The sequence below is a fragment of the Opisthocomus hoazin genome, chromosome 2, assembly GCF_030867145.1.
Source record: "Opisthocomus hoazin isolate bOpiHoa1 chromosome 2, bOpiHoa1.hap1, whole genome shotgun sequence".
Taxonomy (NCBI): Eukaryota; Metazoa; Chordata; class Aves; order Opisthocomiformes; family Opisthocomidae; genus Opisthocomus; species Opisthocomus hoazin.
The window spans coordinates 15936752-15949569 of NC_134415.1; the positions used below are offsets into that span (position 1 = coordinate 15936752).

The 12818-nt window shown below is 44.1% G+C and overlaps 1 protein-coding gene across 6 annotated transcripts in view; it reads left to right on the plus strand.

The window, feature by feature from the left end:
- Nucleotides 1-558: 558 nt before the first annotated feature.
- BIRC6 (baculoviral IAP repeat containing 6) overlaps nucleotides 559-12818 on the plus strand; it is a 194638-nt gene continuing 182378 nt past the window's right edge. For 5 of the 6 annotated variants that reach the window (XM_075412718.1, XM_075412724.1, XM_075412719.1 and 2 more), the window contains exon 1: nucleotides 560-869. In XM_075412718.1, coding sequence (XP_075268833.1) covers nucleotides 617-869 — 253 coding nt within the window. In that variant the 5' untranslated portion in view covers nucleotides 560-616. Of the gene's footprint in view, nucleotides 870-12818 lie in introns of all 6 variants that reach the window. The other variant, XM_075412723.1, reaches the window with a different exon arrangement.

Sequence of the window (12818 nt, forward strand, 5' to 3'; positions counted from 1 at the left end):
AGCGGTACCGGGGAAAGCCGCCGCCCAGCCGGCCGCGCTCCAGCGCTGCCGCAGCCGGCGCCAGAACTGAGCCGCTCCGCCGGCCGCTCCCACCCGCGCAGCTCTCTCTCCGCCTCGGGCCGGGCCCGCCGTGCGCCCCCCTGGAGGGGGCCTCGCTTCCCGCCGCCGGCCGGGCCGGGCCCGACCCCCGCACGGAGCGGGGCGGAGCGGGGCCCGGAGGCGCGCGCAGCATCCCCTTCCCCGCGCATGCGCGGGACGGCCACAGAGCGGGCGGGTGCCTTGTGCGGGGGCGCGCGTGAAGGAGGGAGGATGAGGACGAGGATGAAGATGTGGATGCGCGCGTGCAGCGGAGCCGCCCCTGCCGCCCCCCCGCCGCCCTCCGTGACGAGCGGCCCGTAGCTCCCTTCCGCCCCCCGCCGCCGCCGCCGCTGTGTCAGGCCGGCGGTCGGTTCCGCATCCGGCGCGGTTGTGTCACTTCCTGCTCAGGCCGGCGCTCTCCCTTTCCCCCTCTCCCCGGACCCGGATGGTGACTGGCGGCGGCGGCGGCTCCAGGGACTGTCAGTGAGCGGCTCCCCCCGGGCCTCTTGTCCTGAGGGCGGCGGCGGCGGCCGGCAAGATGGCTGCGGCGGCCTCCTGCTCTTCGGCGGCGGCGGCGCCGGCTGGGCCGGGGCCCGGGCCGGTGTCGGCCGGGCCGGGCTCCTGCGAGTGGCTGCTGCTGCGGGACGGCTGCCTGCGCTGCGACGCCGACGGTCTCTGCAGCCTGTGCTACCACCCGGCGCTCAACGCCATCCTGGCCGTGACCGCTCGCGGCGCCATCAAAGTCATCGACGGCACCTCGGGGGCCACGCTGCAGGCGTCGGCGCTCAGCGGTGAGCGCGGGCCCCCGCGGGCCTGCCGGGCCCCTCGGCTGCCGCCCGGGGTCGCGGCGTGCGGGGAGGCGGCCCGGGGGCTCGCCCCGAAGCAGGTGTCGCGGCGGGCGAGGGGTCTCGGACGGGAAGGGGGGGGGGAGGCCGGGCTTGGTTCGGGCCCGTGGTGCCCGCGGGTTCCCCCGGCGCCTTTTCACCCCTCCTCGTTTTTCAAGCCTGAACGGTTCCGGCTCTTCGGGGCAGAGAATGCTCGTGTGTAGGCAGCACCGAGGCGGTTTTCTTCTGTGAAACGTACTGGCGTGGTGACTCGAAGATGAAATGGCGATGGAAGGCTATGGTGGATGGGGCTGCGTTATTTTTGTTGTAGTTTCCCAGGTTTTGCTAGCGGATGACATAACGTCAAACCTTCCGAAGACTGGAAGCGGCATGTTATGCGGGATGGGCGTAATTCTGGTTCTTACTGATGTGTGACACTGTAGGAATTTATTTACTGAGCCTTGATCTGGGTTTGTTAAGAAGGCTTGTTTCTTCTAAGTGTCATTTGTCTTATAGCTCAGAATTACTTAAGGTCAGAATCCTTCATAAAGTTATTTGATGGTACATTTATGTATGTATTTGATGGTTCTTCAGGCTGCGGAGTGTCCTGACTGTCTCTGGTGCTAGTAACAGTCGTATGTTATGTTAAGGAGGTGTGATTATGTGCTGGCTTTGTGGAGGTTAGGACTGTAGCAGCTCCATAACTGTAAACCAACTTTCTTTGTTGCCCATTAGTGTTTTTACACTGTTGACAAACTAGCTCTGTAGAAAAAGATCCATGTGCCATTAACAGCTTTTGTTCCTCGTTCACTAATGGTTCTTAAACTGTGGTACTTGTGAGAATATTGGCAGGAGGGTGGGCGCTTATTTGGTGTGTTGCGAGACCAGCCCCTGGTATAGAAAGGTACGTTGCTTTCTAGTTGTGTGTTTCCGTGTTCTGGTTCCTCGTACCGTTGTGTGTTGCTGATAAGATGTAGCTTTGCTGAGTGGTGGCAGTGAAAGGTTGACGTTTGCCACCTGAATGTGGTATAGTAATGTCAAGAATTTTACGGAGATGCCATAGTCTAGGTAGTATTTGTACTTTCACCTTGAAAACCAGCAACTGTGTTACAATGTCAAACGGAAGAGAACAGGACAAAAATCAGTGATTTCCTTTCATAAGCTACAGTCAGCACCTTGTAAAGGCTAAGTGCTTGGGGCGATAAAAAGAAATAAGTGTTGTGGAGTTAAGAAGGTGTCAGCTGCTTTTGTTGTCGATCGCTTGTACGGAAAATGAGGCCCTTGTATGGTGTTTCCCACTTTGTTCAGAATTCAGATCACTCTGCTTCTCCAATTCCCTTTCTTCTGCCATGCTGTCTCCTAAAGTGCTTTTTTTATAAATAACTTCATTTCTTACTTTTCTTCAAGCTATTGCCAGAATTTGAGAATTGCTTTTACGTTGTGGATGAAGAGGGCATAAATCAAAGACTTAATTTGTAATTGGTTGTCTGTGTAGGATATGTTTATTCTCATGAACAGAAAAAGAAGTGAACTGTAAATCGAAGCCTAAGATGTTGTTTTACACTTTTCTGTGATAGAATCCTTTCAAGGGATTTGATTTAATATTCAAAATGCTAGTAGCAATTCTCCCATAAACAGTTATTTAAAAATAGCTTGTTGCTTTCCTTCTGTTACATACATTCAGTCATATATACTTCCTTTAGTGTCAGTCTTCTCTGTGACAGCATGGCTATAAAAGATGGATTCTACTCCTGATGTGAAGCATCAGAATTGCTTGCAACCTACCCAAATTTTGTCTGCGTAGTATGGCTGGTGATTGTATTACTGAAGGAAAAAAAATAACCTAAGTTTAGTTTGAAGAAACTTTAAATTAATTTCCTTCTAGTTTCAGGCTGGCATGCCTGTCAGCAATCTGGTTCATCCCAGCAATTGGTGTCTGTTGGGGCTGTTAGCAACCGTGTTCACTCTTGTTCTCTCCCTCTTCAGCCCTGCTTTGGGAAGAGGAGGAAAAGGGAGTTCAACTGTTCTCTGATGTCTGCCCATTGTGTACAGCGTGAGCTCTTTTCATGTTGGATAGTAGTAGTTGGACACTCAGACCTGTAGACCAGCTCTGGCCGTGCTTCCTCCCCTGCCATAAATGACGGGTCAAAGGATATTGTTGCTCAGGGACTTCTCGTGCTATGACTAAAAATAGAGTCCCTAGGAATTAAAACTGCTTGTCTTGGGAGACTGCTTGTCCTTCTTGGTAATTGGGGCTGCAGGTCTTTTGCCCTGCCAAAAGATTTGTGTTGGACAGAAATGCTGTTGCTCATGACCCAAGGAAGATCGAAACATAGGAGGCCAGAAAGCAGAGCAGGGAAAAAGATGCCCTATGAAGGGAGGGGGCCAGAAAAGGAAACACCACCAAGCCTCGGTGTTGCTTTTGTTTCGCAGTCACAGTTCACTGCAGCGGTACATTAAGCTTTGAGCTCATTCTCAGGGATAAGATTGAACCTGTGGAATACTGAATCTGGTAGAGCAGTAGAGGCTGCCTTTGTTAGAATGTAAATGCAGATTGCTGTCTTTGTTTTGTGTGAAAAAGAGCAAGGCAGAAGATTCACAGACAAAAAACAGTGCAGATATGGATCTGGTTCAGACATTAGGATGTGGTCTCTTGTCTTCGTGCTTCAGTTTCTCGTCCTTGGTCTGATGTGTGTGATGATCCAGGGATAGTTCTTCTGAGCCCAAACTGTAGGAATCCAGTGAGGATTATGATTATCCTTATACCACACTGAATCTTAGTCAGATCTATTTCTTGAAAGCGTGTGATCATCTTCAGTCTATTTCCTGTGTGGGCACTGTGGGCCTATTTGAGAGGGCCAGATGATCATTTGCAACAGCCCAGAGCATGGTAGTGAATAAGAGTACCATTGGTAAGGGGAAAATCAGGTGATCCTTTAACATTAATCTTTGTCTTACCTGGTCACGAGGTTGCTTTTTTTATTCTGCCAAGGATTGTTGCATGCACACTATGCAATGCAGAGAGCCAGACTGGGAGTGAAAGGACAATTCTTGTGATTGCTGGATATTATGCATTTCTGTGTGTTTGCTAGTAGTGGTTAGTCAGGACTAGTTTTGAATCTGTTGTGCAAGTCTGTCAGGTACTTCATTTTCCCTCTTAGGCATTTAAATATGCGTGTGCTTTCAGTTTCAAGTTTAACACTGGTAGCCAAAGAGCGTGAATGATCCATCTCCAGGTACAGCACTAAGACCGAGCCTTTTCCCTCTGCTTCAAAAAAAAACCAAAACAAAAAAGCCAGACCAAAAAACCCTGAAGAATCAAAACAAACTTCCAGAGTAATCTGGACTGACTGTTTTAGTGTTTGTAGAGATTTTCGATTTATTGGTTCCTTCTATTTACAAATAAAATAAGAAAACCGCTTGAACTGGGAGAGTGCTGTAATTCCCAGAGAAGTTTAGCCAGGAACACAAGAAGAAACTGAAATGTACTGTCAGATGGACAGTGACCATCTTGAATGTTTCTGCAGGTTGTTCTAGATTAATTTGACATAGCAATAGCTTCAGAGCCTTGTTTGCTAACATGCGCCGTGTTTCATAGCTAAAGCCTTCTAAGTTGCTACAGAGGCCCTAGCAGTAATCAAAATATAGACTTCTGAATCCAGCCAGGGAAGGATCTGTTCACTGTACACATGTACCACTTCCTGTAGGGGAAACAGAGACTCTGCATTGTCACCGGAGGCCCTCAACTGCTGTTCCTCCAGCAGGAGAATTTAGAAGGAAATGGATCCCAGCCCTGGAGGCTCACCTGGGCCAGCAGGTTCAACGCTGTTGCGTGTCCATCGGCGTTCCCTTTTGGGAAGTGCTGTTTGTCTTCAGTTGGATCACTTTGAATTACAGAGCCTTGGAAATCTGTCAAGGGATGTGCAGTTCTATTTCTTTTTGATTCCTTTCCATGTGACGTGGGAGGCAAAACAAGAAGAAAAGATTCTCTTTTGCAGCTTGGAAGTCATAGAGGCAGTGTACACTTCTTGTAATCTCTGGGAAGAAACTGCTGGAATGCTTTGCCATGCAATGCTAGGCTTGAATTACTTGAAGACATCATCAGCAGTTTCAACTGTTTCAAGCTCACTGTGGTAATACTGCTGGAGTTGTCTCCCTCATTCCTTGAAATTGGGGCAAGTTTCTTCATCTTCTTGGTTTGTATTTTCATTTATTCAATTATGAGACAAAAAATAATAATGAAGACTGTTGCTATTAATACAGAAATTTCTCATTGTTTATTTTCTCATTGCGTGGAGAGTATTGTTGAATATCTACTGATCTCCTACAGCCCACCTTGCTTTTGAGTATACTTGAATGACAATGCTAATCTGGGTAAAATGCTTCTCAAAAACATCAGTCTATTGATTTATGTGATCTTAAGGTCCTTCATGAAGAGCCTTAAGCACTTGAAAAACACAGAATAGGAGGAGATTGTTAGATTTGAATTCAATGTTTTACAGCAACAAAGATTCTAGACCGCTGTGTGCTCCATTTGTCGGTAGCGTAATCAGAGTATGTCAGAGATCTCTTCTTACTTGCCATGCATCTTGCCAGACTGTCAAAATGCCGTTAATTGGTATTTCCAGGCTCTGTGGAAGCACATCTGGATTATCTTCTGCAGAAACTAAAATAGATTAAAAATAGCAATCTCTTCTTTCCACGTGCCTTTAAAGGAGTGTTTGCATTACTATGTTTATTGCAGGGATTCAGAAGTAACAACAGACAGCAATGCAGGTGTACGTTATGTTGCCAGGCAAGATAGCACAACATTTTTCATTTTATTGACAGATCATTCATATCTGGACTGATGGATTCATGGCTATCATTGCAACAACAGCGCTGTATTATTAAACGGTGCAGAATGCTTTAATGTCAGATAGTCAGAAATTTCCTAGCCCTCTGCAAACGGACTTTGAAAAAGGTCTTCTGCAGGGAGGTGTATCTTGAAATGTTTCTTACTGACCCGAAGAAGAAATACTGTGCTGTGTCAGGGATTTGAACTTTGACTTCCTGCCCTGTTGCATCTCATAGCTAGATAAGGTATTTCATAGAATCATAGGTTGGAAAAGACCTCTAAGATCGAGTCCAACCATCCACCCAACACCACCATTCCTACTAAACCATATCCCGAAGTGCCACATCTACACGTTTTTTAAACACCTCCAGGGATGGTGACTCCACCACCTCCTTGGGCAGCCTGTTCCAATGCCTTTCTTATTAGTATAAAGAATCCTCGGGAAAATACTGATTTTCAGCCTCAGTGCTGATTGTGGTCCAGCTTTGGTCAAGACAGCTTTTAATATGTTTATGTGATAAACCCTTCTGCTCAGCTCCCAGTCATGTTGTATACTGTATAATATGAAATGTAGAAGAAACTTGGCAGAAATATGTCCTGGCAGAGATAATTGATTAGTTCAAGTCCAGAATATTATGGAAGAAAGCAGATAAATCTCTGTTGGACTTGAAATAGTGGAGACATGGAGAACGTTTTTACTTTGGATTGCCCAGCCTAGTCATCTTTAGAAGCTCGGATCTTTTTCCTGTTCTGAACATCATGGTGATCAGTGTTTGGGATCTAGTATACTCCCCTGTCCTATAACTGGTACTTTCTAGCAGCCCACCGTAACGTTAGCTGGCTCAGTAGAATCCCTTTATGAATCTTTGGTTATATTGTTTATAGCAATATTTTTATGGTTGGTATTGAATTCATATCCATAACTTGAGCTTAAATGAAATACAATATCTAGGATTTCATAAGACAGAGTGTAAGAAAAATCTGTCCAGGACTGAAGAGTCACCTTAAATGTTTCTCAAGCTTTTAATAATGATTATGTTTGATTTTTTGGTTCAGTGTTGATCTGTTATTTCAGGTTTTCTTTTCAAGTTACTTTCAAATTGGGAAACAAAGCTATCCATCCTTGCTGTTACAAGGATTCTTTAATTCTTCCTGAAAAGTATGATGTCTTTCAAAAATGCTTCTCAGGTTGTCTTGGAGATGGAGATAAGGCTTACAACCATGTGGACCCTTGGACAACTTCTGAGCATATCAGGCTGCCTTAGGTCATGTTATGACATAGCCTGTTTGCATGTTGTCTGTTCCACTGGGATCAGTAGCTGCTCACCATTTTTTTTACTATTATTATTTTTAAATAAAAAATTTACACGTGGATCGGTTCACTTCCCTGATGGTTCTTCAGTGATGCTGCAGTATTGCCTTCTGCTGTTAGAAATCTGTCCTTTAAATAGTTAATGCTCTCTTAATTGCAGTGACCGCTTGCAGTCACCAGATGAGTGCTTATCACTGGGTGGACAGTTCAAGAAATAACAGCTATTGCCCTCAGTTCTTCCACTTGTGAAGTATGTGTGGATACCAACACTTGCAGTTTCTTTTGGTTTTTGTGGAGTGAAATATTGGATTGTGTATTGGCTCAATTCCTTTGCCGCCTTGTCTTTGGGAAGAATGCAAGATTTAGTAAGGACCCAGTGCACACTGCTAGTCAAAAAGCAGACAGGAGTTCTGGTGTATGCAGAATATTTACTTTGAAGATCTGCGTGTATGTTAGGGGAAAGAGCGCTCCACAGATAAAGATGATGCACAAGAAGCAGGGCAGAAAGAACAGCTTTTGTTTTACAGCCTAGATTAAAAGTGTAGAATTATGGAAATAACTTATCTGTCACATAAATGTAAACACAATTATGTTTAAAATTTTCTTGAGGTATTTGGCAGGGCTGTTCAGTGAGTATTTTATAGATAATTTTTTTAAAGTGTAGCTTAAGAGGGGAGGGAATTTGCTTATCAGTTAAGTAGTCTTGAAAATTAGTAGCATGAGTGAAAACACATACCCAGTCACAAGTGCTGGTTAATGGAGGCTTGTGCAGCATGCAGGCTGTTGGCAGTTCTTCAGTCCCCTGTACAGTTTGTGGAGGGAAAACTGTTTGATCCACTGCACTTCCCTGGCTTGACTGAGTGTGGAGCAGCAATCAGGATCTCATCTAAGCATTTGGCAGTTGTCGGAGAAGAGTTTGATAAACTCTGTTTTCTGGGCAACAGGCTACGGAGACTCTGACATGAAAAACTCCTAATGGATAGGACGAGCTGGGAGAGTGAGGGATGGGACTGAGAACTGTGATGGAGTGGCTGGATGACAGTGGGGAAAGGTTAGGGAAATAGGACGCTGGGCAGATAGCAGTGAAGACTGGGAGGATAGGGAGTGTTTTGTTAGAGAGCAAGAAGGCAGTGTGGTTATTGTGGAGAAATAGTGTGACAGGCTTAGTTAACCTGTCTTCTACAGGATCCTAGATTCATGTTGTGATGTAAACGATGACATGCAACACTGCTCAATATACTTTTTTTAATAGTGGAGTTTTTAAAAATATATCTTAAACATGAATAGATCTAGTCTGTTCTGCTTCAGCTTTCCTATGTGTTATTAGGAGAATGTGAGAATGCATTTAACTAGTTTGAAGCACTCATAAGAATTTAGTGGAGTTGGAGCCTGGTGTACTGGACTCTGAATTGACTCATAATGCCAGAATGAGATCTTGGAGTTAACGCTAGAAATATGAGATACCAGCTAAACACTCAGTATTTATCATGTAAGTAATTACTAGAGAAGTAGTCAAGAACCTAACTGAGAATTTAAGTCCATTTCAATGCCTGTTTGTGCGCAATTTTGATATTTCCATCTCAAAAAGAGTATAAGAGAACTAGAAACTTAAGGTGTGGGATGTCTTATGCATGTCAGGCAGTGTTCAACCTGAAAAAGATGATGATGGACATGACTGGGAATGGGGAGGTAAGAGTGAGAGAGGCTTGCAAAAATCTGAATGTGTGAAAAATGTGAATTGGGAGTTGATTGTCTTTTCTAGTACAAGAGCAGAGGGCATCAAAAGAAGTAACTGTCAGAAGTAGTAAAATATGGAGCTCCTGGCTACAGAACATTGTGGATGCTGGACGTTCGTGGAATTACAAGTGTTGGACAAACTGATGGAAGAACAACCTATTGAAAGTCATTACATAATCACTTTTGGCTCAGAAGGTCACTGAGCACAAATTAGCAGGGGCTGAGAGTGTTACAGGAAAGTACCATTGTATACATACCCTTTCTCAAATTCTTCACTAACCACCTGGTTTAGACCACTGTCTTGGACAAAATGTGGGGTTATGCGCATTTTGCTATGATCCATTATGTTCGCTTTTGTGTTCAGTGTTGTATTTCCTTAACAGTAACGTCAAAAAAAGAAAGATGGGTAGTACCTCAGCAGTCTAACATAGCTGTTGAACTGCTGCTGCAGTAATGGGAGACGGCTGTTAGATTTCCTCCTAAGCCCTTTTTTCTGCAGACTAAACGAGCCCAGTTAGCTTGGTGTGTCTTCACGTGTTGTATGCTCCAGCCCTCTAACTGCCTTAGTACCCCTGCATGGGACTCTCACGTGTGTGCTGATAGTTCAGATGGAGGGCCAAAGCTGAACATAGTATTCTGGATGTGGGCCCAAAATTGCTGAGTAGAGAAGGCTAATCCCTTCCCCCGTTCTACTGCCTGTGCAATTCCCTGTGTAGTAACAATTTGTCGCTGCAAGGATGCATTGCTGCCTCTTGTTCAGCCTGTCCATCAGGATTCACAAGTGTTTTCTGTCAGGTTGCCACCTAGACAGTTGGTCCTCAGCTTCTGTTGATGTGTGGGATTATGTTTCATACAAGGTGTGAGACCTTGCATTTGTCTTTGCTGAACTTCAGGAGGTTTGTGTCAAGCCATTTCTCTGGCTTTTTGAGATCCCTTTAAAAGGCAGCTCTACCATTTAATGCATCGGTTGCCCTCAGTCACCTCCCATTTGGTGTCATCCACAGTCTTGCTAAAGGTGCGGTCTGTCCCATCATTCCATTGATGAAGATAGTAAACCATATCAAGCTTTGCTGAATGCCACTCATAACTGGCTGCCAGGTAGGTGTTGAATCGTTAAGTGCTAACTTTGCGCTTGACGGTCTAGCCAGTTTTTTGCTTGCCTTGTAGCCCACCCATCTGCTTTTGAGAACTTGCTGCTTCTCTCAGCTCGGTGTTTTGGAATGATGTTGGGGTTGTGGAGGGGGGAAGCTAAACCATTTCCTGCCAAATACTCTTGGGAGTTTAAAAAGTGCCATAATTGGAGATGTTTCTCCTGTTACAGAGACTGCAGAGTACATAAGGGGTGAACTCAGATGCTCTAGCTAGTGACAAAAAGAGGAACTGGTGGTAAAATTTCATCTGGCAAAGGTTCTTCGTTGCAATGGGAATTACTCTTGAAGAACAGGAACTTCCTGTTCCCGAGCGGTGCAGTATTCCTTGCCAGTCTCTGGGTGGATGCTGTGTAATCTGTCTGAAATCTGTGACAGACAACTTTCCTGAGAAAGGGTTTGAAGAAGTCAGTGTCCTCTGTGAGGTGTTTGCAGGAGAATTGCAGGGACTTAAATTTTCAGGAAGGATTGTAGAATACGTTGTGAAATCTTTTGTAATTTGTTCTTGGGATAATGGTATAAAGCTCTGTGAGCAATGGCGTTCTGTACGGCCTGCAAGGTGGCAGTAAGGTTAGATACACAAAGATCTGAAACAGCACAAACAGCGTGGGCACAGAGAGCTCACCAGTGTCTTCCTGTCGATTCAGTCTTGGTTTAAGTCTGCAGAGTGGAAGAGGACCCTATGCCTGCAAAGCTAGTGAGATAGGAACTGTCTTGATCTCAGTGGGTTTTTGTTTATGTTCTGAAACCTTTTAAGTGTTAATGTTAGCTTCTGTTAGTAGTTGCTTGATCAAACAGATCTATTTAATATTCACATGGCGGTCTCCAGCGCTTTGGCCCAGATAACACATCTTCCTACTCTAGTAAGGGTTGTTAAAACTAGCTATCATATAATGAAACTGAGACTGAAACAATTCTGTCCTGTTTGTTGCCAAAGGAGAAGATAAACTATAGATCACATGTCTTGTTCTTGATTAACTAAATCCAATTTTGGCAAATAGGGGAGTTTGAAGGCACTTTGGATGTTAAGCTGGGTATTTCTGCCTCCTTAAGTATTCTGTCTGGAGAACGGTTTTAGTTTTCTTTCCTGTTTCAGCTCTGAATGTGTTTTTGCTTCGTTCAGTCATTTTGGACTGCTCTTCCAGGTGATGTGGCAGATGGAGGTATGTGTATATAGTGAAATCTGAAAGAGAAAATGTTGCTTGTGTAAAGCTGGTTTAAGCCCATTTACATCATTCATCTAAAATAGCAACTTGAACTTGTTTTCATCCAATAGATTCCTTTCCATCCTTTCCTCGAGTCTGAGAATGCTTTTGTGTTGGGAAAGGAGGGACGCTTGGAGCATCTTCATGGTGGCAGCAGAGTGCTTTGCTGAGGTGATGTTAAAGCAAATAAGGGGCTGGGCCTGGATCTGGAAGATAAAAGTGTACTGCTGAAGTTTCCACTGAAGATGTAGGTAAGGAGGAGAAGAGGAGGAACAAGAGAGAATCTATAACTGGTAAATGCAGTAACGATGTGCAGTCATGGCCTGGTTTGGCCACGCCTTAGCCATCGTCTCGTTACTGTGTTCCCAAATGTTCCTAACCACGGTGTCGGTTTCCTTTGGGAGCCACTGATGTAAAACAATTTAGAGACAACTTTCTTCTTTTTAAATGAGGCTCGCAGTGATTTGCTTTTTGTCTTCTTTTGTGTGAAAATGTTACCCTTTGCGACTGATCAATAGTTGTGATTTTTATGTATTCTTAGTTCAAAATAGTTTCCTGTAAATATAGCAAGTTAAGACAGCAAGTTAAACTTTGAGAGGTTTGTTTGGTTTTTATTTGTACTGTAGAACTTCCTCAAACTGCAAGTGTTCTGATATGCTTGCCTTGGGAAACTGGAGTTGCTTAGATAGCATGCAATGAGATGTTATACTTGCTAACTGGGTTTTTCAGTTGGTGTTATGATTATGGGAAAAGGTAGCAATAGGAAAAGCACCTGCCTTGCAACAGATGAGGACAAGTGATGCATACGGGGTTTATAATCCCAGGTACATGTGAAAAATGTGTGAGAAGTGGCTGAGCAGTGTTCTAGCAAGAAGCACCTTTGTCTCTAATGGAAAGCATAGTTTTGCTGTCTGCTAAACTGGCTTCTGGAAGGAGAATTTCACACAGTGTATTACCATGAGTGAGAATATTTCCTAAACTTGAAGCTTTACACCCACACTTCACGACAGAAAGGGGAAAATTAAAATTTTATTTCTAATTTTAACAGTAAATTTTAAGGCCTTCTGCAGTTGCACCCTTCTCTTGAGTTTTTGGATTCTCTTGCATTTAGGTAGCCTCATTCAAATCTAATGATACAAAGTTAATAGAATAGATAGGGCTGTTTGATCTTCTAAAACTTTATCCAGTTAGCTTCCCATAGTTGCAATACATTGTTTGGATATTCTACTTTAAATTGGAAGTGCAAAAATTGGTGTCAGTGTGTGTAATGTGTGTGTTTTGCTGAGCTTATGGGATTTGTCTTACTCCAAAAATGTTCCTTTAGTTCTTAATCTAAAAACTTAGTTGCATTCATAAATCAAATTTATGGATGTTCCTTTAGATATTTGATTGGTCTTGGATCTTAGCATTATGGAATTAGTGCTGTGTTGCATGCGTTTACCGCTCTCACTTTATAGCTGCGTATAAAAGTGTTAGTTTACGGTAATTTAGAAACTATTTGGTTTTTTTGCATGCTGTGCATTAGGACCCTCTTGTCAAGAAAATTATTGACTTAGTGATAATTTTAGTGCCATTCCTGGCTAGCAGTTTTCAAGGTGAATTAACTTTTTTCAATATTAATAAAGATCAAAGGTGTTAGTATCAACATTAACCTACATCTCTTCATGGTGGTGGCCA